The sequence below is a fragment of the Microcebus murinus genome, chromosome 15 (assembly GCF_040939455.1).
Source record: "Microcebus murinus isolate Inina chromosome 15, M.murinus_Inina_mat1.0, whole genome shotgun sequence".
In the NCBI taxonomy this organism is placed as follows: domain Eukaryota; kingdom Metazoa; phylum Chordata; class Mammalia; order Primates; family Cheirogaleidae; genus Microcebus; species Microcebus murinus.
In genome coordinates, this window is record NC_134118.1 from 59,456,623 (window position 1) to 59,481,829 (window position 25,207).

The following is a 25,207-nucleotide window of genomic DNA, read 5'->3' on the forward strand; positions in this document are numbered from 1 at the left end:
GGGGAAGTTTCTCCGATTTCTTTACTGCCCACCTGCCGGTCTGATTTGCTCTCCAGCTCGGTCTGATAAGGAACTGATTCCCCCCTCCTCTCCCTCCCCCCGCTCCCTCCCTCCCGTTCTCCGGGGTAGCGACGCTGTCCTAGTAAGTGATGCTGTCGGAGGCAGGCGACGGCACGGAGGAGGCGTCGCCGGCGCCGCGGGGCTGGAGAGCCGTCCCCCGCGCCAGCGCCCCGCTCGGCCCCGGGCTCGCTACTGGCGGCCACGGCCGCGGCGGCTGCTCCCACGGTTTGATGGTGGGCGGCGGCGGCTGCTTGGCTTCGGCTCCCGCCTCTGACTGCTCGGTCGCGGGCCGCGCCGCTCTCTCCGCCCGCCTTCCCGCCCCGGGCTGCCCGGGACTGCGGGCGCCGCGGGAGGCGGGGAAGGGGCGCCGCGGGGCGACCGCGCGGCCGCGGCGGCGGGGGAGGCCGGCCGCCGGCGGCCCCAGGCTCGGACCGCAGCCGGCGCGATGTCCACCAAGGTCAGGAAGTGCAAGGAGCAGGCGAGGGTGACCTTCCCCGCGCCGGAGGAGGAGGAGGACGACGAGGACGAGGGCGCGGAGCCGCAGCGCCGCCGCCGGGGCTGGAGGGGCGTCAACGGGGGTCTGGAGCCGCGCTCGGCGCCCTGGCAGCGGGAGCCGCACGGCCACTGCGCGCCGCCCTTCTCCCCCGGGCCCGACCTGTGAGTACATCCTTCGGGCCGGCGGGGTCTGGGGGGCAGCGCCGCGCGGGGGCGGGAAGGCGCGCCTCGGGCCGCGCCGCGACGTGCCGGGACCTCCGAGCCCCACCCGGCGCGGCCGCCGGGCGACTTCGAGGGCGCAGACCTCGGCCAGGGGCGCGCTCCCTGCAGGGGCTGGCGGGGCGCTGCCTGGGCGGCTGGGGCTCAGTCCTGGCTCGGGCACACGGAACAGCCCGCAGACGGGCGCCCCGACGCCAGACGAGCATCCCGGCCGACGCTCACTCCCTCTCCTCGAGTCGCGGACGCGCGCCCGCCGCGGGGGCTGGGACACGGACCCGGGCTCCCCGAGCCTCCCGGGGAGGCCGAGGAAAGGCGAGGCGAGCGCAGACCCAGGCGCGCCCTCGACCCTGAACTCCCGGGGTCCCAGCCTGACACCACCCTGGGGACGTGGGTCCCCTCCGACGCTCGGGCCGGCGGGGCGGGGGCAGAGAAGCGGGAGTAGGGAGGCGACGGGCGCGACACAGGGTGTGGGCTGAAGGTCCGGACGCCTTGTCTCCCTGTGGTCCAGTCACAACTGGGGTAAAACTGGAAGCGAAGTCTGGGGTTCCCGGAGGGGGGAAGTGGGCACCGGGCAGCTGTGGGAGTCGCTTCAGTGATAACTTCGTGTGCGGTTCTCGGGGGCTTAGGGTCTGTGGCTGTTTTCCTTTTTTTCCCCTTTCCTATCTCCTTTCCTTTCCTCTTTCTTTGCTCTTCCTTCCTTCCTTTCTTCTTCTTTCTTACGTTTTCTTTCCTTCCTTCCTTCCCTCCCTTTCCCGCCCCCCCCCTTTCTTTTTTTCTTTCTTCCTCGAAGGAGCGGCCGGCGCTCTAGTGTGTGAGAAATAGCAACTTTTCTTAATTTTCAATCTGGGAGACAGCCCTTAATCAGCTGTGAGACGCAGAGGAGGTAAGAAGAGGGTGGTCAGTTTTACAGGGTGAGCTGCTCTGCATTTTTCTCGTCACGAACCCTGGGCGTGACGAGAAGCCGCACAGGCTTCCCTGTCTTTTTTAGGAGGAGCCCACGGAGCGCTAGGTAGAGAGCGCGCGTGCGGTCGGCCGGCGGGCGGCTCCGGCCGGCGGGGCGGGCACCGAGGCTCGGCAGCGCCCCCTGCTGCCCGAGGGCCGCCCGCAGCCCGGGGCCGGGCCTCAGGGGCGACCCCGGGACGCACCGAATCGCGCGCCGGCCCGGCCCAGCCCGACCTGGCTGTGGGAAACAGAAACTACCGATGGCTGGGAGTGGGTCCCGCAGGGAAGGGTTCTGATTAAGAATGAGCAACGCGACTGCTGAAGACTACGATGGCGTGGACGCGGCCCAGGAAATGGAGGGAAGGTACATCCTTTGGGGTTAGCTCGCTTCCCCGACTCCCTAAGGTTTTAAGACATTGTCCGTTTTTCCTTTGGCCAAATCGTTTTTTGTGACCTACCTCAGTTTCTTGACTCTTTCACAATTCTTTTCTTTTTTACCTTAAATCGAGACTAAATGGGACGCCCGAACACTCTCATCTGAGAAAGTAGGGCGGAGCAGAAATTACTTCGCCTTTTGAAATTTGAGGTCAATTACACAAAGCCCTGGGGCAAATTCTATTGTAGGCTTGCTGTCTAACTTCTGATGGATAACTTCTGATCTTTCCTCTTTGGTAACTTTACGTAATTCAACAAGTAAATGTGATGTATTGATTTTGTAGAGATCAAGAAGACCCTGTCATTTTAAGGAGATATACGTTAATAAATGTTTTTTTTTTTTTTTCTAGAGGTAGGGCAGCAAGCTCTTCAGGTTTATTTGAGGCCTGTCACTTGGTATCATCAGAGACTAACTTGATGTCTGCAGCAGAGATTAGCTCTTTATTCTACCTTCGAGTAGAATATGGCCACTGTGTAATAAACAGTGTTTATTTATCATTGTTTAAAAGTGAACATGACAGCCCTAGGAGGGACTTAGAGAAAGATACTCAAGGTCATCTTGGTAGGCAGCATAGCATGGTTGAATTTAAAATTCAGCAGGTTGCTGAGGATAGAATCCCACTTTTACCCTCGGGGTAAAAAAAATTCCTCGGGGTAATCCTCTTGCTCATTTTACTGCTCCATTTTTCCAGTATTCCATCTGGGAATTTTAAACAGACTGAGTTAGGAGGAAGAGTGTTATCTACTATACCACTAATGAGATTTTTTTAACCTTTGATAGAACCTGTAATTCAACCATTGAGTCAAACCAAGACTTTCCTTTATTCCAATTGTTTGCAAACCTGGGACCAAGTAATATGTCATCAGAGAGATGAATTCATTCTTGAAATTTTTCAGCTAGTAAATATATCTGATGAACTCCAAAATGGCATTTGAAGGCAGTTGTCATGAGTTTCAATTCAAACATTTCTGAATCATGTAAATGTGCAAAGTGCAGGCTAGGTACAATAAGCCACAAAAACACCTGCACTCAAGGAATTTAAAATCCCATGAGGGAGGCATGGGAATGAGACTAGGCATGAGCGATTATGCTGTGTTAGAATAAAATAACTATCTTTTAAATATATATATAGAGATAGATAGATAGAACTATAAAGTATCAAGTACAAAGAAGAAAGGGACAACATTAGGTTGTAGAGAAATCAAGAAAAGCTTTATGGGTCCTGAAGCATAGATAGGATGACAGGCAAAGATGGGATGGGGAGGGGAATAATTAAGTCAAATTCTGTCTCTCCCCAAAATGCCAGGCATGTCTAGGGAATATTAGTTGAGAATACAGAGTATGAGTAAGGGAGCAGTGAGATTTGACTGGACGTGTTAAGTTTGGGGCATTAATATAGAGGATCTTGTATGCCAACATGAGGCAATAGGGAGCCATTGATTGTTTTGAAGCAGCAGTAATGATCAAAGCCACTCTGAGAGCAAGATGGATTCAAGTGGCAATTGACAAAATGTGAAGAAACAAATGAGGATGTTATTGTAGCCATGTACGCTGAGATTAGGAGCTGTGATTGTGTCCTGTCAGTGGGATGGAAAGGGGAGAGATCGGAAGAGAATAGAATGCACAAATAGAATCTTTTCTATTTGAAAAGATTTTGGGATTTTGCAGCTCCCTAAAGAGAAAGCAGGGGTTTAAAGAGAAAGCAGGATCAGAGATAATTTGGTGATTTTGACCTGAATAACTAAGATTGTCGATATCATTGTTGAGAAGGAAAGAACAAAGAAGAGGATCTGATTTTTCAGATAACTCTGATAGAGGTGTCAAGCAGGAAGATAGAAATTTAAGGTTAGAGTTTGGGAGAATTTGAGAGTCTGCTGTGTAAGGAGAATCGTTACAGAGTTGTGGGAGGCTATGAGATTGCCAAAGAAGGAGTGTGAAGAGAGAAACAAAGACAGCTAAGGTAGTGTTTTGAAGGGAAAAATTTTGTTTAGAGGGCAAAGGGAAAGAGTAGCAAGCAAAGGATAGGGAAAGAGTGGAGGAGCAGGGTGGCACTATGGCAAGGCTACCCAGAGAAAAGAGTTTCAAAGAAAGAGAAAAATATACACACACTTGGCAAACTCTGGAAATCAAGAGAAAAACTTACGAGCCTACTTCTAGTAAGAAGAATCAGTCTTTATATGTATTAACAGAGGCGCACAAAATCATTAGATCTCTCAGCAATGTTATCTTTAACAGAGGAAGATGTCTAGAGAAGAGAATTCTGTTTAGTTTTACTCCAGAGGAAGTGATGCCAAAAATTAGTCATAAGCAAAGCAGTTAATTTGTGTTTGTATACTACTTCATATAGTCATTTATACTCATTAACTTGAATCATACCTCTTTAAAGCAGTTTTTATCATTGTCATCATTTGGAAAATGAGGAAATTGGTACACAGAGAAGTAATTCTGTAGCAATTACACAGCAAATCAATAATAGAGCTTCTATTATGATTGGGGAGCCAAAAATACACAGTGCCTTGTAACCCAGAGTATCTAGTTGTATGTTAGTTTCTGTGGCACTGGCCTTGTGTAAATGTTCCCAATTTTGACTTAGTTTAGCTGTGGGGTTAAGAATAGTGTTGTGTATGGGCATAGACATCAGATTGGAAGTAGCACCTTCCTCCCACCCCTGGATTAGAAATCAGAGATTCTCCAACTAACTGTTGAGTCTTTAGGGGACATGTGTCTGGATTTTGAGGACTAAAGTCAGCCTGACTAGTGTTGATAAGGAAGAGGCAGATTTTTTTCACAGTTGTAGTTTAGTTTTCAAGAGTATCGCAACAGCATGGCATTAGACATGAGGCCTTTAATAATCTGAAACTTTTCATTATATTGTTAGTTTTATACCCTAGAGTAGCAATTTAACTATGTACAGTATGGAGTTGTCATTTTGTTGGTTTGTTTTAAATTATTTTTATATAATCTCAAAGTATTAATAATATATGACTATAGTTTCTAAAGTTTGATAGTCAGCTATTCTGATGGGGAAAAAAGTTAGATAGTGCTAAAAGACATCTAAGAACATCAGTAAGCCCCCAGCAGTTCTCTGGTTCCCTCTCATTTTCTTCCTGTCCCTTGTATTTCACTCCACTGCTATTTTGTTATTCATATTTTTGATGTTATCAGTAGTCTCAGGTGAGAATTTTTTGCTCTTATTACATATACCTCTTAATCTCTCCCTATCTTCCACAACATGGCTTATAACAATTTTGGTAATTCTGGAGAGAGAGAGAAAGAAGAGAGAAAAGAAAGAAAGAAAGAGAGAGAGAGAGGAAGGAAGGAAGGAAGGAAGGAAGGAAGGAAGGAAGGAAGGAAGGAAGGAAGGAAGGAAGGAAGGAAGGAAGGAAGGAAGCTTCCTTTCTGGTTATTAGCTTATTTAATTTCTTCATTGTTATGACCATATAATCATGGTTCACTGCTAAGCAAAGTAGTGTAATAAAACTACATTTTTTTCTTTTGATAATTACCTGTTTTTCTTGGAGTATATATTTGTCACATCTTGTTCTTTCTTTAGCTAAATGTTCTACAGTCTCTAGCTGTGTGTATGTTTTCCTGAAGATAACCCTTCTATAGCCCTCTGACTTCCTTTGTATGTGGTCTTTAATTCATTTTTTGTTCCTTCAGGAAGGTTTTAAAATCGTCTCTATGTTAGTTTTCTTCTGAAGTTGTACCTTGTCATGGATCTTTTTTTCATTACTTAAGCTGGACATTTAGTGAACTTTTCAATCTAGAGATTATGTCCTTTAGTTCTGTGAGATTTACTTGTATTATTTCTTGTATTATTTCCTAAACACTATTTTTATTCATCGCTCTTTCTGGAATTCTTGTTATTAGGATGTTAGACTTCTTGGACTGATCCCCTAGTTTTTGTATCTCTTCTCTTTTGTTTTCCAGTGTTTATCTTCTGTGTTCTTTCTGAGACATTTCCTTGACTCTATCTTCCACCTCTTTCATTGAATTTATTTCCATTTTAGCTATTATATTTTTAATCTCTAAGAGCTCTTTCTTGTTTTATGAATATTCCTTTTTTGTAGCATTCTTTCTTATTTCAGTGATACAATTTAAAAATATATATATTTTAAATATATATATTTCTCAGGGGAAAAGAGATTGGGAAAATACCTGGCTGTTAGTATTGCGGAACTGGGCAGGGGTCCTCCTGTTCTTAGTACCTGGCCTAGGCCCAGTATCCCCATATCTAGAGCATGTCTGTTTCAATATCTCCAGAGAGTCCATATCCTATATCTCTTATAGGGGCGTGGGAGGGTTGTCACTTGACCATATCAGTTAGGAGTTAGTGATTTAGGGAAAAGGTTTCTACCTACTTCTTATATAAACTTTCAGCCAGTTCTCTCATTTTTAGGCTCCAGCCTCATCTTTACTTTCTGGAATTTCTTTTGCCTTCAATTTCTTTTTTTTTTTTTTTTTTTTTTTTTTTTGAGACAGAGTCTCACTCTGTTGCCCAAGCTAGAGTGCCATGGCATAAGCCTAGCTCACAGCAACCTCAAACTCCTGGGCTCAAGCAATCCTTCCACCTCAGCCTCCTGAGTAGCTGGGACTACAGGTATGTGTCACCATGCCTGGCTAATTTTTTCTATATATTTTTAGTTGGCCAATTAATTTCTTTCTATTTATAGTAGAGATGGGGTCTCGCTCTTGCTCAGGCTGGTTTCAACTCCTGACCTTGAGCGATCTACCCACCTGGGCCTCCCAGAGTGCTAGGATTATAGGCGTGAGCCACCACGCCCGGCCACCTTCAATTTCTGGACCCTCTCTGGCATTGGTGGATCAGCTTGCTTCCTGTTACAGGCATCATTCTAGCTAGAACTTCTTTCTCTCCACTTAATGATTTACTGTTCTTCCAACTGATCTCCTTTCTGTCTTTGTATATTGTGATTTGGGGTTACAAATGTCTTCTGGGTTTCATGGAAGATAAAATTTGTGTTGCTGTTCTTTTTTCTCTTTATTATTTAGGGGGTGATTTTGAAAAGAAGCAGGGGTGAGAAAGACTTTCGTTCCATCATCTTGAAATCAAGCATCCCTACAATTATGTTTTTTTTTTCTTTCTTTCTTTCTTTTTTTTTTTTTTTTGAGACACAGTCTCATTCTGTTGCCCAGGCTAGAGTGCCGTGGCATCAGCCTAGCTCACAGCAACCTCAAACTCCTGAGTTTAAGTGGTCCTTCTGCCTCAGCCTCCTGAGTAGCTGGGACCATGCCTGGCTAATATTTTCTATGTATACTTTTAGTTGTCAAGATAATTTCTTTCTATTTTTAGTTGAGACAGCGTCTAGCTCTTGCTCAGGCTGGTCTCAAACTTCTGACCTTGAGTGATCCTCCCACCTAGGCCTCCCAGAGTGCTAGGATTACAGGTGTGAGCCACCACACCCGGTCTACAATTGTGTTTGAAATGTTTATTTAAGCCCAATATTCTTTAACAGAACCAAGATTGCAGAAGGAAGAATATTCTGAACTCATGACTGATCTTGTTAGGCACATGCCATGGATAGTAACCTGCACCATGTGATAAGAAGGTCATCTGAATCCCCCACCTAAAATCATCTTAGCACCACACTTCCTAAATTTAGCTAATATAGAATATTTTAGAGAATAATAAAATGTTTGAGTTGGAAAGGATTTCGTCGAGTCCAGTCTCTTATTTCACAAATTAAGAAACGGAAGCTGCAGGTTGACATCTAATTCACAGCAGCTCCAGGCCATCTGAAATCTCCAGGTTCCCAGGGCTATACTGTTGCCTCGGTGGCCTCCTTTGGGTTAAGCCTCAAATAAATCTTAAAATGCTTTTACTCCTGGGAGGAGCAATACACCAAACTATTAATTAGTATTAATTCATTTATGAGATCCAATTAATTCATCATTTCAATTTGGCTGTGATGGCAGATCAACTTGTGAAAGTTTGTAAGCTAAAGAGGACAACTAAGAAAAGGGACAAAGAGGAGAAAATGATATTTCAATGCACAATTGACCCCCTGCCAAATATAAGTTATGATTATCTCTTTTTTTAATATCAAAGACATAAAAGGTTCCCGGTCCAGGACCAGGCCATCATCTAAGGACTAAGTTGAATTTTCAGGGATTTTTCATTACTGTGTTGGGTTAGCAAATGTCTCTCTGCTTTTCTCTGCTTTTCTCTCTCTCTCTCTCTCTCTCCCTCTCTTTCCTTTCTCTTTCTCTTTCTCTTGAAATTATTCTTAACCATTGAACTTATTCTTTGCCTACAATATCCCATAAACTCTTACCCCCAGTTACAGTAGGCAATTAAACTCCATAGGAAATGCAGAAGGAGGAAGAAGATGCTTTATTAAGCTCCTGTGCCCTTGATAGGAAGGACTATGAACTTCTTGGCTCGGGATTGAGATTGCCTCCTTCAGAAAATTTGCTTAAGTAACAGTGTTGAGCAATATTATAAGGAGGGGAGGCCACCAGTCTTGCTCTCAGTCCTTGCCCTATGCTGCCCTCAACATCGCATAACATTGCTCTAGAAAGGGAGCCGTATCAGTGGCCTGTGCATGGTGAACACAGAGGAGTCTGACCCTAGATAGAGGGTCTGGAGTTGTGGACTATGGGATGACCAATGTCACACTTGTGCATAAGGGGCTCAGCAGTGACTTTATGAGAATAATTAGGATTGTTATAGCATTTTTGTCTTTAATTGAGCATCTAGGTCAAGGATTTTATCTATAATTATATAGTCAAAAATTACCCTATTAAAAACATCTCACCTATTTGCAGTATTCAAATAATAGATGATAATATGGATTTGGTCCTAGAGCTTTTTTTTTTAATCCTTCTGCCTCAGCCTCCCAAGTAGCTGGGACTACAGGCATGTGCCACCATGCCCGGCTAATTTTTTTTTTTTATATATATATATATCAGTTGGCCAATTAATTTCTTTCTATTTATAGTAGAGACGGGGTCTCGCTCTTGCTCAGGCTGGTTTTGAACTCCTGACCTTGAGCAATCCGCCCGCCTCTGCCTCCCAGAGAGCTAGGATTACAGGCGTGAGCCACCGCGCCCGGCGGTCCTAGAGCTTTTTAAAAGACGAGATTTAAATGTCTGCAAATGTGTGACCTGTTAAGGAAAGAGTTTGACAGTGCTAATATACTATACCACTTTCACATTTTTAAACACATTTTGTCAAGTAGGACTGATGCATGTGGACTCTTGAAAAGTAGATTGCAAGGTGATGAGGTGGGAGCAAACATCTAAAAATCTCAGACTTTTGACTTCAGATATGGATGATAATGATAGAAAAATACATCCCTTCCTTCTAATAACACTAGAGGTTAAAAATATATATAATTGATAGTGACTAATATATTTAAATACCCAAATATGTACTTCTCTTGGGTCAGTAGAAATTTTTATTTTATTATTTGAAGTCATTTTATCTCAGTTCTTGTTCAAGTATAAACTGGATTCATATGACTTCTAATTTCATTGTCACTAATCTTCCTGAAATAATAAAAATTAGTTTTAAAAAGCATTGTGAAAATGAGAGTTAGAGGATATACTGAATTATTAATTATTAAATGTTATTAATTTTAAGATTTGTCTCCTGTTTCCCCCTAGATTATCCTAATAAAACATAATGTTATGTAAAATCAAAATCAAAAGACGTAGAATGCATCAAATACTTTGGTGGTGTAACTGAGAATTTGATGTTATTAAGCAGAAATCTTCACAAAAAAATATTTCCATTACTTTGATTTCTGATTATTAATTTATATTAAGGTATCCTTTTTTTATAGAAGGATCACTTTAATTCCTTTTCACCACTACTTCCACACATTATCATATGTGACCAAGGGTATTCTTTAATCTGGAGGGGAAAATTATCCCTTAGGTCTTCAGTGGTATGGTTTAAGTATGTGTATGTATATATGTGCATTTATCCCTCCAACAGATATTCACTATATACGAAAAGCCAGGCATATAGAGATAAAAAAGAAATTTCTGCTTTTATGAATGTTAAAATATCATTGAGGAGACAAGCATGAAGACAGATAATTACAAAGCAATGCAATAGTTGGTTTAATGCAGTTATACACAAAACACAGTTCCTGGAAACATAAACATCAAAGTTCTAGAAGGCATTTGCATGAATGCTGCCTTCGGTACATATGTTTAAGAAGTATGTCCAAGAAGTCATGCAGGTAATGGCTAGAAGTTCTCACTTCTGCTCCTGGTGGACTTTTAGAGGGAGCAACACACTGTTCAATGTCTGTTTGCTTTTCTGGTTTTAGCTGCTAAGGAGTCTGGCAAAAACCTACTCATGCTTTCATGAGAAGATGACAGGCAAAGCCATGAAGATGGCAGGCAGTGTTCCCCCACTTAAATAAACAACAGCTTCTTGTCTCTGACAGTCATTAGGGCAAATGAAAATATTTGCATATATCTAATAGATTTATTGAAATTTTACATAAACAATTGTGAATATGACACAGGCAACAGAGACTCTCAGGGAATTCATTACTGTGGAGACCTAAATATCTCTCTGGGCTTGTATGTGCTAGAATCTCTACATTTTAACTTTTTGTGTGGGATGAGAATCTTTAGAAACAAAAGCTGTGGTCTACAGCCGGACTACCCTGAATGTGCCTGATCTCAGAAGCTACGCAGGGTCAGGCCTGGTTAGCACTTGGATGGGAGAAATGAAAGCTGTGCTTTCCTCTTTCTTCAACGAGGCACCTTATCTTGCTGGTCTGGTTGTTACCATGACAATGTGTTATTGTGCTCTGTGGTGTGTAGGTAGGTGCAGGCTCAGCAGGAGGTGGTAGGAGACAGGACTACCTGTGGCCAGGTACCCTCACTACTAGACAATTGAACTGATAGGCTGCCTTTCCCTAGCCATGCATGCTAGTCACTTAAGGGACCACTGAAGGTCAGAGTGTCCCCCACTCCACTTCTTCCCCTCCCCAAATATATATATATGTATATATATACATATATATATACATATATATATATATTAAGAGATGTTCAAATGATGCATTTTTGATGATATTATTAAGACTGTTCGTCAGATTCCGTGTGCTCCTTCCAGCCCCACACACGGCCTACTGCGTAGATGTCAGATGTCTCCAGGGGCAGCCGCTTTGACTGACAGGTGCCTGCTTGCCAGGGGGACCAGGAGATTTTTCTATTTTTTGACTTTTCATCTCTGACTTTCTTATCCTCTGTCAGCACCTGCTGCTTCTCACCCTCGTTACCACTTCCAATTATCACCACCTCCAATACTGGCACGAACATGGTGGCTGCTCTCTGACACTTGTCCCCTTCTCCGTGCTTTTCTCACTGCTTATCTCTGTGGCTCCGTCTGCTCTTCGTGCCCTTCACACAATGATGGACTGGATCCTGGCTGGTTGGCACAGTCACCCTCTTCATTGTGGCAAACTGCTCGGTCAAAATATTTTGGGTGTTATTCTCATTACTTTAACTCACATCGGTGGTCTTCTCACTTTGCTTGCTTGGTGCACGGATAGAGTAGTTGGTTAATTCTCCACCTCATCTCAGTAAAGGATTTGAGGAGACTTCTTTAATAATGCTCATTTGTTGCAGGGTGCCAGGGAGCTTGTGATTGAATCCAAAAAGCCATTTTGGATGTTTGCAGATGGTTCTACAGCTATTCTTTGTAGAACCAAAATGTTCCAACACATAAGCTCAGCATCTATTTTAACAATGATATTTTGATTTACAACCCATTGTTCATTTTTCTTATTCCCTAGAGGCAACATGGTAAAGTAGAGAGCGCCTTTAGGAGGACCTCTGAGCTCTAATCTTCTTTTTCTTAATCCCTCGGTGACTTTAAGGAAGTTACTTCCCATTCTAACAGTCTTTTTATCTGCAGAATTAGTATCAGTTGATGAGTATTTTTTAGTGTATGCTGCATTGTATTAGGTACTATAGAGATGGCACACAAAGTGTAAAGCCTAACGTAAAAAGCATGAAACATTTACTGTCAGTTGAACTTGAGTACGGGTGTTATCACAGAAGGCAATAGTCAAGGAGACAAAAATCAAGGAGATGAAACAAAATCAAGAGTCTAGGTTCAGGGCAGACTACCAGTATTACAAAAGCTCAGGCTAAAGTGGTCAGGAATGGCGTGGAAAGAGTCAAAAGATTCAATGTTTCGGAATGAACAGTCTTGCAGGTCATATAGGCATTACCCCGTGATACTTAAATAAATAACAGCTTCTTTGATAGTCATTAGGAAAAATTAAAATATTTGCATATATCTAATAGATTTATTGAAATTTTACATGAACAATTTTGAATATAACACAGGCCAACAGAGACTCTCAGGGAATTCATTACTGTGGAGACCTAAATCTCTGTTTACAGAGCTGTAACATAAACTGGACCTTGGTAGGAAGATAGGAAGGATTTGAATAGGTGAGGGGCAGAGTTAAGAGTATGTTTGGGGATGGAAACAAAAAGAGGAACATCCCAGAGGCAAGTGTAGAAGTCAAGAAATCCCCCAGGCTGGGTGCGGTGGCTGACGCCTGTAGTCCCAGCACTTTGAGAGGTTGAATTGGGAGGATTGCTTGAGGCCAGGAGTTCGAGACCAGCATGGACAACATGGCGAGACCCTGTCTCTACAAAAAATTTAAAAATTAGCCAGGCATGGTTGTGCACATTTGTAGTCCCAGCTACTCAGGAGCCCAGGAGTTTGAGGTTGCAGTGAGCAGAGTGCATTCCAGCCTATGTGACAGAGGAAGACCCTGTCTCCATAAATAAATAAATAGATAAATAAAAAAAAGAAAAATCATCCACAACTTGGATGAGTGGCAACATGTAGCTCCCGTAATCTGCCTATTAAAAAAGTCTCCTGAGTCTCCCACCTGGTGAGTAGGAGAGAAAAAATAACCAAATGTCCAATTTGTGGTTTGAATTAGTTTTTAAATGTTTGTTTTGTTTTTTGCTTACTACACAGATACTTACTCTCATTCAACAAGTGAATTGAGCCATCAATAAATTAAGCAATTAAGTCAATTAAGCAATTATGTGAGTTGACAAGGAAGGAAGGCTTGTCCTGTATTATGGCAGGGATTTGGTCAACTGGTACAGTTCCTCCCTGCACCTTGAGCCAGTGTGTAAGGGGCTTTTGCTTTTTAATTCTTCCCCCCAATATCCAAAAGGGCCCAGTGTCTCTGTGGCCTGCCTGTCTGCCACCATTCAGCACACTGCAGAAAGAGGCTGGGAGGCCAACCACATTTATCTTAGTTTGATATTCTAAAGTAAATGTTTTTTTTTTTAAGAAATACTCTCTCATTTGGATAAAATTGTTCAGGCTATCAGGGAAACTTCCCTTTCCCCTGCTTTTCTTTGTAGCCTCTGGGCACTGGGGGAAGGGAGCTTATGTGTCCCTGGAGGGGTGTCTTCTGGTCTCTGGGTGATGTTCCTTGTCGACTTAGGTGCTGGCAGCAGAAGTAACTTGGTCTTGGCTGATTTGCCTTTGTTAGAAACCCAGATGTGCTTCCTGGTGTACTTGGTTTCAGCTCAGCTCCCACAGCTGCAGAGCTGAGTGCCTGTGACATCCTCCATCCTGCTCACGGCACCAGCCTTGGTGCAGGCTGTCTGGCTCTCATCACAGGGTCCACACCACGTGGGAACTGAGGGTGGCTGGAGAAAGCTCTTTGCCCACACCATTCCACTTCTCAACCAGACTGGGCTGTCCTAGATCTCCAAATAAAATAAACCTGGCAAGAACCCCCTGTCCTCAGTACTTCCTCACTGTCTTGGATCACATCTTGACTTTTACTTCCCTTCTGTTCTTTCTTTCTTCTCCCAGGACAGTAAGCATCATGGCTTTACTGTCAAAAAGTGAGAGAATTATCTTGTTTGCATGATGAGAGCTCCTATGATCAGAGTCCTTCAGGATGAATCAGGGAAATAAAGAAATTGAGCAAATCTTTCCTTTAGATAATTTCCCTTTTCCAAAATTCTGCTTGCAAAAATCCCATTTTTCCTGCAAAAATCTAAACATTCCCGTGATCTTTTTCTTTGCACTCCTCTAAAATTTATCTTCTATGCCCCCCCCCTCCAACACACCCACCCTACTCTATACTGCACCACTCACCTTCCGGACAGAGATGTCCTGAGTCAACCAGGGCAGAGATCTTGTCTTTGGAAAGGCGAAAGAGAAGAGCACCTTAATAAATGCTCCAAAAAAATCCTTGATAGTACAGGAATACCCTTGATAGTACAGGAATAGCAGAATATTATGTTTGCAGGACAGTGAAGAATGAATCTGAGGAAGAATGGCAGGAAGGCTGGGTAGGCAGGGTGGGGCGGGCTGTGACCATCCTGGAAAGTCAACCAGAGGAGTCTGGATTGATGGGATAAGCAGTAGGGGGAATAGTGACTTTTTTTTTTTTTTTAAAGAGAAGTGTACTGTGGTAAAAGCAGAGTTTACACAGAGCAAAGTGCTGGGGATGGTTGCAAGGTCTAAAGGGGGAATCCGGAGCAGTCTGAGGCACTGGAAAGAGCAGAAGTCAGACAGATTCCAGATTCCAGGTTGAATTGCAGTTCTGCATGTGACTCTCTGTGTTACCTTGGGCAATTTCCTTTGAGCTCAGTTTTCTTATTAATGAAACAGAGAAAATAGTACCTGTTTATAGCATTGTCAGGAGAATTAAATACGATAATGCATCGAAAATAGTACATACAGACCAGGTGCTCAGGAAAGCTTAGGTGCCTTGCCTCGTGCATTTCTGCTGGAAAGCTGTTGTACCATCCAGCTATGATTTGATAAAGATCTGGTGCTGGCAATGAGAATTAGGACGCATCCAGTGCAAGAAACATTCCAAAGGAGAAGCCTCAGAACTTTGTGACTGACAGGATCAAGACAATGAGTCACAGATGACCTTGAAATTTCTAAACTTGAAAAGCAAGTAGCCTGATATAATACAAATGTTAGGAGGGGGATCTGGTTTAAGAGAGAAAGTGATCTGGGGCATTTTAGAGTGACCAGGGAACAGATAGTTGTGCATATGAGACCTAAGGTCAGGTCCAGGAAGAGATTTGGGAACGTAGTAGAACAGATATTTATTGAGTACCTACTTTCTGTGGGGCACTGGGCTGTCCCCTGCTGGTGAAGATAAATCAAACATGACTTTACTATCCAGGAATGTGTGCTGTAGTGGCAGCTATGAGGGGGTATTTATTAATACCCTCTTTAAAAAAAAAGGATTCAGACAACTTAAAACAGGTTTAAAACGTATAGGATAATTGGTTTAAAATTTGTATGAGGAATCATTTGAAAAAAGGAGAAAGACTGTGTCAGAAACTTGGGATAAGATAGTAATGGTAATTGAACACTTTGAGATCTAAGCTAAATTCCTGGATACTCTGGGCCAAAAAGAAAAACAAAAGTGAGAGTTATATGGCTTATATTATTAAAGGATAAAAACTCATTTGGAGAAAGATGCTTCCTGATACACAATTCTAGGATCACTTTAGCACTTGAATTCTCATAAAAGGTACAGTGAAAACTATACTGAACAATTTCTTTAACTCGTTAATTGCAGTTTTTGAGAAGATACAGTAACCTTTTTAAAATTCCTTCACAAAAGCAAGATTATGACATTAAATGGTCACTGGTAAAGGCACTTCTGTAGGCTGCTAATTTGGTTCAGCTAAGTAGCTCCCTGGAGATGTAATTTTAAATATAATACTAGTAAAGCATAGAGAAACTAAATTAATGTAAGGCTACTTGTCCCTTAGCCTTTGCTGTTCAGACATACTATCTCAACCTCATTTTTGGCAGGGCCAGAGTGACCACTGCTTAACGACCTTTGTAGTCTGGGGTCTAGGATAGCTCCATCGTTTTTATACTGGAGGTTCCCAACCCTGGCATGCATAGGGATTGTAAAGGATGCTTATTTAAAGTGCATGTTCCAGGACCTCCCCACAAGAGATTCTGAGTTAGTCCATGTGGAATAGGGCTCAGAAATCTGATGTTAACCAAACACTCCAAGTGACCTTGAGGCAGGTGGTCCTCAGGTTGCACATAGAGACCCTGCTGGAGGGCATATGAGTCAGTGCAAAGTTGTGAAAAACTGAGGAGTGTTACTTGTGTTTTTGCTTCTGAGTGGAGCAGAGGGTTCCCTATGGCTACACCAAAATATTTCTCAGAAATAACTTTTCATCTGCTTAAGTGTTTGGGCAAATTCTAAGACTCCAGAAACCAGGGGGAAACTTTTTTTTTTGCTTTAAAATTTATGGTCAGTGTCTTAGTTCATGCCACATAACAAAATACCACAGACCGAGTGGCTTAAAAGACAGATGTTTATTTTCTCTCAGTTCTTGGAAGGTGGAAATCTGAGATCAGGATGCCAGTGTGTTTGATTTCTGGTGAGGGCTCTTTTTCTGCCTTGCAGATGGCCACTTTCTGGATGTATCCTCATGTAAGAGGTGGGCGGGTGGGAAGGAGCAAGCTCTCTAGTGTCTCTTCTTACGAGGTCACTAATCCCATCATGAGGGCCCTACCTTCATGATCTCATCTGAACCTAATAATCTCCCTCCCAAAGGCCCCATCGCCAAATATCACACTGCGGCTTAGGGCTTCAACATATAAATTTTGTGAGGACAAAATTCAGTCCGTGGCAGTCAGATATTACTAGCCATCCATGTTAGCCACACAGGAACTTAAACACAGCCCTTGTAGATCATCTGATTTTAGATCAGTGGTGCTCCAATGCTCTGACCAGAAAGAAGTCCCTGCAGACTGTACTCTCGCAGTGCTGAATGAGTTGACCCATTGGATGGGGATCTGAAGTAGGAAAATTCTTGGCAAAATGATTTTAGTGCCGGCATTACTAGAGTTAAGCATTCTCGTCCATTCACCCTCATTCCTTCCTTATTTCTCCTACTAGAAAAGATGAATTGTCAAGACCAGCCGAGATTGGGGCCATGTTTATGCACCGTGAATGATGTGAATGTTGACTCACACCATTCCGTCAGTCCAGATTAATGAAATTTATCTTAGTACAACAAGGATAGTTTAAAAAAAAAAAAAAGACACTTTTGTGGATTCACCATGAAGATAAGTAGCATTAAGTCAGCTCTTTTATTTTGAAATAGCAGTATAATTTATTCTAATTGAGATATCGGACTTCACACTTAACTCAGTGTTAGAATATTTTAAAGACAAAATAAAAATTACTCATATACTTTGTGTTGTATGGTACTAAAATCACACATTTCAGTTCAAATATACAATATGGAGGTATAGGTTCTAAAAGAAGAAATATTAAGAAAAGCTTAAAAATACTAAGAAACACAAATAAAAATTCATGAAAGAATCATTTCCTAGTATTCTCAAACTAGTCTCTTTTGGGGTAAATGTTGTAGGTAGCAATTATTAAATTAAAAAAGCCCTTCCACCAAGATGTGACACTTAAGAGTTTATTTCCCAAAGATAACCTTCTGAGTATAAATTGAGATTCTGCTGATATATACTTTGCATATATATTCTCTTTTATATATAATCTTTTATACAATATGGAAATTTTAGCCATTTGAAGAGTATCAGTTCATAGCTTAATAGTAAAAACCTTAACCCAATGAAGTCAATACCATTAATAGTAATAAAATGTACTCATTTATTACAATAATATTTACAAGATTTGTTTAAAATCCTTGTCACATAGAATTTGGTCTTGAAACAAAGTTCTCTTCTGTGCAGTTCAGTCAGTGCTATTTCCCAGTTCTTTTCCACCTAAAAATCATCGTCATACCGACACACACAAAACACACGCAAACCTCTACCCAGCCTTGCACTCCCCTCGTCTCCCACTCGCACCACACCCATACGCCCCACTCCACACCCTCCCTCACACATCACACACTGCTCTTAACAGCCAAGTATATGACATTTATTTAGCTTCAGAAAGATGATAATGTAATGGCTGCCAGTAAGTACCTGCACTTTAACACTTTTGTCAACTAAGGGATTAAAAGAAATAAAAATGTAAAACATTATAATAAAAATATTCAGACTGTGGTTAAAACTATTGAAAATGTGCAAGAGGGTATAAGTGAAAAGTAAAAGTCCCCTTTCCCCTGTGGCTCCTCAGTACCAGTCCTCAGAGCCCCAGGCAAATAAGCTTTTCCCGTCTGGGGGTAGTGGCTCACGCCTGTAATCCTAGCACTCTGGGAGGCCGAGGGGGGAGGATCTCTCAAGGTCAGGAGTTTGAAACCAGCCTGAGCAAGAGCGAGACCTTGTCTCTACCAAAAATAGAAAGAAATTAATTGGCCAACTAAAAATATATATAGAAAAATTAGCCAGGCATGGTGGTACATGCCTTTTAGTCTCAGCTACTCAGGAGGCTGAGGCAGTAGGATCGCTTGAGCCCAGGAGTCTGAGGTTGCTGTGAGTTAGGCTGATGCCACAGCACTCTAGCCTGGGCAACAGAGGGAGACTCTGTCTCAAAAAAAGAAAGCTTTTTGTGTTCATTTTGAGAAATTGCTATAAATACATGTATGTATATAAAATGAATATGTTTATTTGATTTTTGGAAGTTGATGACCTGACACTAGTTGAGCAGTTAGAATTGGGTGCCAGTCACAGCACTCTCTGGCCTTGGATAAATAAACAATCCTCTCTGGGGATCTCTTTAGTGTCCTTTCCTCTGTAGACTGAGGTTTGCCTGGCCACGTTTGCTTCAGTCTCTATCTGGGAAACCTTCTGCCAGTGGCTTCTGTGCCCATTTTTGGGTTGGAGCCCTCTGAGCTGAGAACGGAGTGGGGACTGGTAACCGCCTCTGATTCCTCCTGCCGGAGAAGCTTCCCAATTTCATTGTCTACCTCAGGCCCCCAGGGAGGCCAGTGTCCTCTAGTTACTTTTCAACTCCTGACTCTATGAATACAATTTTTTTTAATGGTAAGAGGTACTTGATCATAACTCACTGCAACCTCAAACTCCTGGGCTCTGCCTCAGCCTCCAGAGTAGCTACAGGCAGCCACTACCATGCCCAGCTAAATTTTCTATTTTGTGTAGAGATGGGGTCTTGCTCTTGGTCGGGCTGGTCTTTAACTGCTGGCCTCAAGCTTTTGATCCTCCCACTTCACACACCCAAAGTGCTAAGATTATAGGCGTGAGCCACTGAGCCCTGCCTAATCATTCACTTTTAACTTTGACTTATTTGCTTCAAAAGTCAGTAGTGTGAAAAAAGCTTTATCTGGTATATTTTGGTACAACTCATCACCACCACCCCCAATCACAGATTTTAAAAAGGAGGCTATCTTGAATGTACAAGGTAAAAGTAATGAGGCAGATTTGTACATTTGTGCAATATTTCAGCCACTGAAATGTTGTACAGCTCATTGAAATATTATAGATAGTCATAATGTTTGTTTATTTAGCATTGTTTTTCAGAGGCTCAGAATTTCTGGAAAAACTTTATTCACGAGCTCATGAGGAAAATCTAGAGAACTTTATAAATTTCCATTTTACAGCTAGGGTGAGGAAGCACAAGGAAATGAAATTATTTACCCAACATCAAAGAAATTAGGATGGGAACTCAAATCACTGCACACATCAGTTAATGATATGACTTTTATAATGCAGCTAAATCTCAACTAATGTGGTTGGTGTTAGGATTTCAGTGAGCATTCATCTGGATATACAATTAATGCCCAGTTGCTTTATTCACAAAATAATGCTAGTGATTTTTAAACCATAAATCAAACCATATCCTTTTAGTTCAAAGAGGCAAATATATAATGTTGGTAATTAAAGAATTCTTATTACAAAGGCACAGTTATTTTCAATAAAATAAATCTAGGTTGATGCTCAAATTTTATAATTGCTAAATCTTGTCTGTCTTTTAAAAGATGAATCCTGTAAATTGGAGGGCAGATACCCTTAAGAGAAAAAGATAATAAAACTAAGATCCTGCAAGACGATACTTGGCCTAAATACTGGGGTGTTTTGTTGTTGTCAATGATTTTATTTAGTTAAAAGTATTCAATGACTTGAGTGGACTGTGCTGGCCTAATTCTTTAAAATATTAGCTTCTTTTAGCCTTTAAGCCTAGTGTTTTGGTGCCAAGCACCTGCCAGACACTATTGCCAAGACTTTTAAGAGCAGGAGTAAGGTTATTGCCATAAGATGAGTCCCATCTTTACCAGGGTCACAAGGGAGGCTTGGATGTGTGGAGATTGTTTTTATTATTATTCCATCTGAATGCCATTTTCTAGAGGACAGGATCTCCTGTTCCCAACGAGCGGCTTCTCTCTGGGATAAAGCAGCCCATGTTGGACACAGGTGTCAATTTCAGGGGCGTCCTTAGCAACCGCCTCATTAGCAACTGAGCCGGCCTCCCGCCGGCCACAGGTCTGCAGAAAGGGCCCCCTGTGTGTGGGAGGAAGCAATATACCCTAATATTCTACAGTCGCTTTATCGTTGCTGCTGATTAGGTCCATGGACGGAAGCCCATCCCTGAGGCGCATGACGGTGATGCGGGAGAAGGGCCGGCGCCAGGCCGTGCGGGGCCCGGCCTTCATGTTCAATGACCGGGGCACCAGCCTCACGGCCGAGGAGGAGCGCTTCCTCGACGCCGCCGAGTACGGCAACATCCCGGTGGTGCGCAAGATGCTGGAGGAGTCCAAGACGCTGAACGTCAACTGCGTGGACTACATGGGCCAGAACGCGCTGCAGCTGGCCGTGGGCAACGAGCACCTGGAGGTGACCGAGCTGCTGCTCAAGAAGGAGAACCTGGCGCGCATCGGCGACGCCCTGCTGCTCGCCATCAGCAAGGGCTACGTGCGCATCGTGGAGGCCATCCTCAACCACCCCGGCTTCGCGGCCAGCAAGCGCCTGACCCTGAGCCCCTGCGAGCAGGAGCTGCAGGACGACGACTTCTACGCCTACGACGAGGACGGCACGCGCTTCTCGCCCGACATCACCCCCATCATCCTGGCGGCGCACTGCCAGAAGTACGAGGTGGTGCACATGCTGCTGATGAAGGGCGCCAGGATCGAGCGGCCGCACGACTACTTCTGCAAGTGCGGGGACTGCACGGAGAAGCAGAGACACGACTCCTTCAGCCACTCGCGCTCGAGGATCAACGCCTACAAGGGGCTGGCCAGCCCGGCGTACCTGTCTCTGTCCAGCGAGGACCCGGTGCTCACAGCCCTGGAGCTGAGCAACGAGCTGGCCAAGCTGGCCAACATAGAGAAGGAGTTCAAGGTAAGCTGTGCGCTCCACCCGGCCGCGCCGCGCGCCCACCCTCCTCGCGGCTGCTGCCTGGCCCCTGCCGTAATTTGCTCCAGAATCAGTTTTGTCTGGTGGATTTAAAATCTCGAGGCATTGGGAGCGTGGTCCAGAGCTGATCTGATGTTTTCTTTTTCCCTCTCAATGATGGTGCAGTGACAAATTCGCTTTGGGGATGTATATACAGTATTCTGGGTCAGAGAGCTGTAATTATGGTGCCACTCTATGTTCTAGGTAAGCATTAAACAAAACCGAAGACGTCTCCCCCCTTTTATTAAAAGGAGGGATTTGGTGTGACGTTCTCCCTTTCACATTCTTCCTCCTGTCTTGTAGATAGTTGTGTGGTGGCACCCAACACAGAAGTAGTAGTAGTAGGTTTCTGGTTTGTTTGTTTGTTTATTCCCCCGAGGGGATGCACCGTTCCTCACGCTACTGCAACACTGGGTCCACGGGTGGAGTGGACGGAGAAAGTTCCTCTTCTATCTCTCTGTAGGAGTATTAATTTTTAGTGCACTGTTCATTGACCCAAGCATTTGTATATCCCTTTAGAATGAAAAGTCAAAAGACCAACATAAAATACTGTGAAAGTAATTTCACTAATGTGACAAAAATTCCTCTCCTTGAATTCCACAAATATATATTCAGAGTGGTGAGCCGTAGATATCATGTCAATGCAGAGATAGAAGGACAGCAAAGTAGTTTGTTTTAATGGACTGTTTTTTCTTTTTATCCAGTGGATGTTTTTTCTGGACATCATTTCCCGTCAAACAATATTATTTATTTTTATAAAAATTATATATTAATGATAGACCATTTTTATTTTTTAATCAATTGCTACATCCTCCTGCGCATTTTGAATGGTTCTAGGCACTAAAACTGAAGCAAAGATTGTTTTGTGGTTCTGGCCAAAATCATTCAGACTCTTTTCAGCAGGTTCCTGTCTCCTGTTTTCCACCAAAGAGGATGATTGTAGAAACCAGTTTCTTGAATTATATTCCAGATGCTAAGTTAATATTTTTAGTTTAGTGTTTTAGTGTCAGATCACAGAAAGAATGATTATTCTGTCATTTACATCTTAATACAGTTTTCATACTTAAGGGAGATTCACACAAATGCAACTAGCAATGTAAGTCAGGGTAAGAAATCTTACCCTGGGGTTGCAAGAAAATGATGGGAAAGTGGTCCCTCCTCCACCCTTTCATACACACTGAATTCCCTAGATATTGGCGTCAGCCTCGCTCACAGCAACCTCAAATTCCTGGGCTCAAGCAATCCTCCTTCCTCAGCCTCCTGAGTAGCTGGGACTACAGGTGGGAGCCATTGAGGTCTAGCTAGCCATTTCCCCCCCTTTTTTTAGTAGAGATGGGGTCTTGCTCTTGCTCAGGCTGGTCTCGAACTCCTGATCTCAAGCAACTCTCTTGCTTTGGCCTCCCAGAGTGCTAGCAATATGAGTTTTTTTTTAAGATAAAATTCGGATAGAGCAAGTTGAAAACTTCAAATTCTGTTTAGAGAGAGTATAAAAGCCTTCAGGTAAAATGCTTCTAAATGTAACTTCATTATTTTGAGATAGTAATAAAAATATAATTCTAAATTTGTTTATTTGACTTTATGACTGCATGACTTCAGATGTCACACATACCTTGTTTTGATGAATTTTACTTGATATATATTGAAAGTCTGCAAAAGAGAGTCTATAAAAGGGAATATTTTCTAAGATTATATTTTAATAATTTACTAAAGATGATGATGTTTGCAATTCTATCCAGAGAAGTCATCTCAGTGAAGCAGTGGTAAGAGAATTTGTTATTCATAGTTTTCCTCTGAAGCTGGCTAAATCCATATTGGTAATGCTTAGAATCTTCTTTACTCTAACTTAAAGACTCACCTCTGATAACCTTTCAAAGGTGAGAAAATATCACAAGAGGCAAAAAGAGGCGAAAACACAACTGGGCTCTAGAGGACATCCATAAAGCTGCCAAATATCTAAGGATATGCAAAGATCATCTAAATCTCCAAGTTCTTTTTCCTGGATTATGTGGAAAGCACTCGTGTAGCATAGCCCTCACCGAGCCAAAATTAGAACAGTTGTTCAGCAGTTATGGTCTCTAAGGACTGCAAGTCTCTCTCCCCTGGCTGCGTGTGCCTTCTTTCCCCCCCTTCTTACCTGTTCTTATTATTCCTTTCTTATCTGCCTTCCTTTCACCTTTTCGCCCTCTCATCCCAGGCTCATGTCCATCTGTCAGGGCTGTAGACAGACAGAGAAAATAGTGCCTTCATAGCACTGATCCAGAGACTCTGAGCTCTGAAAGGGCAGTGAAAGTGAAACTCATTCCTGAGGCAAGCAGGTAACCTAATTTGCCCTATTCCATGATGTTCGCTGTATTCTTTCCATGGGGAGTTTAAGCTCAAAGTAGTAGCCTTGAAATGAAAAAATAGATAATGTATTCCCTAGTGGGAAAGAGGTGACTCTTTTTTCCCTCTTCAAACGCTTATCCCAATTTTATCCTATCAATGGCCTATAATATCTAGTACCTGAAATTGGCATCATGTAGGTGCTCCAGAGAAGATTCTCAGCTGTGCAGTTTCAAAAGTTTCTTAAGGAATACAGTAGGCTTGGGGCTGAAATATGAAGGTCATTACCCCAAGAGGTCAAACATTCTAGGATATAGATTTAGATAAATTAATGGAGGACAGCTCAGTGACAGGTTATTAAAGAAATATTCTGGATGTGCAAATGTTGTCTGAAGCTATTCTGAGAAACAGAATATTGGGCAGGATGGACTCTAGGTCTAATCCTCCAAATGTCAGTGGCAAGGAAGCCAGTCATTTATTAAGCCGTGAGAACACAAATTGAAATTTCCTAATTCTTAATCAAGCATGCATTTTTAAAAAAAAAAAACAAAAAACAAAAGGAAAAACCATTTGCTTTCTCTGCGCCTCAGTTTTCCTCTTCTTAAAGTAGAAAAGCACTTCTAATTTATATCACACTAGAGCTGTAAAGAAGAAAAAAATAAATATAATCCAAAAGCAAGATAACATTATATAGCAGGAAGATAGTCTAAGAGTCATCTGGTTATACAGCCCTTTCAGTTTGCAAACGAGAAGACAAAGGCTATGGCCAACATTCCATCTGCTGAGCCAAGATTTGAGTGTCTTGGCTCCCAGTCTTAGATATTATATCTAATATAATGTACCTGGTAATACTGAGGCACTTCTATGGTATTTAATGTGTACCAAGCATGTTCTAGGCATTTAATTCTCATAGTACAAATATTAGGTAGGCTTATTCTCATCAGAGAGGTTAAGTGAATTTCATAAGATCACACAGCTAGTAAGTGGTAAAAGCAGTATTTGAGCTCAGGAAGTCTGGCTTCAGATTCTATGCTTTTAACTACTGCAGTATCCTGCCTCTTTTGTTATTAGGGAAAGGGCCTAACAGAATTAAGCCTGTTTAGAATTGAATTTCAATTTTCCTCTTAAGGATAAAAAGGGATTAGGATGATGATTGAATCATATACATTAGAAGGAGTATGCAGAAACCTTTTGATAGGTGGTGGTGAAGACTGAACTTCGTTGCTCTTCGTCTGGCATGAGCAGATCCGCAGGGTTTTGAATTCCTGCTCTGTCATCTGTGCATTAGGTCCCCCTGTCAGCTTTGCGGAGGGCCGTGGTAATGGACGAGTGATACAATAAAGGCCAGTAAACAAAACTAAATTAGGAAAATTTGTTAGAAATATAGATCATACAAGTGGTCTGAGCTGTAAAGTAACCTGAGA

At 42.7% G+C, this 25,207-nt stretch overlaps 1 protein-coding gene across 3 annotated transcripts in view; it reads left to right on the top strand.

Moving 5' to 3' along the window:
- The first annotated feature begins 472 nt into the window (after positions 1–472).
- The window catches only part of TRPC3 (transient receptor potential cation channel subfamily C member 3), a 63,842-nt gene continuing 39,107 nt past the window's right edge, over positions 473–25,207 (top strand). For all 3 annotated transcript variants that reach the window (XM_012784198.2, XM_012784199.2, XM_012784200.2), the window contains exons 1-2: positions 473–717; positions 20,636–21,407. In XM_012784198.2, coding sequence (XP_012639652.1) covers positions 506–717; positions 20,636–21,407 — 984 coding nt within the window. In that variant the 5' untranslated portion in view covers positions 473–505. The remainder of the gene's footprint in view (positions 718–20,635; positions 21,408–25,207) is intronic.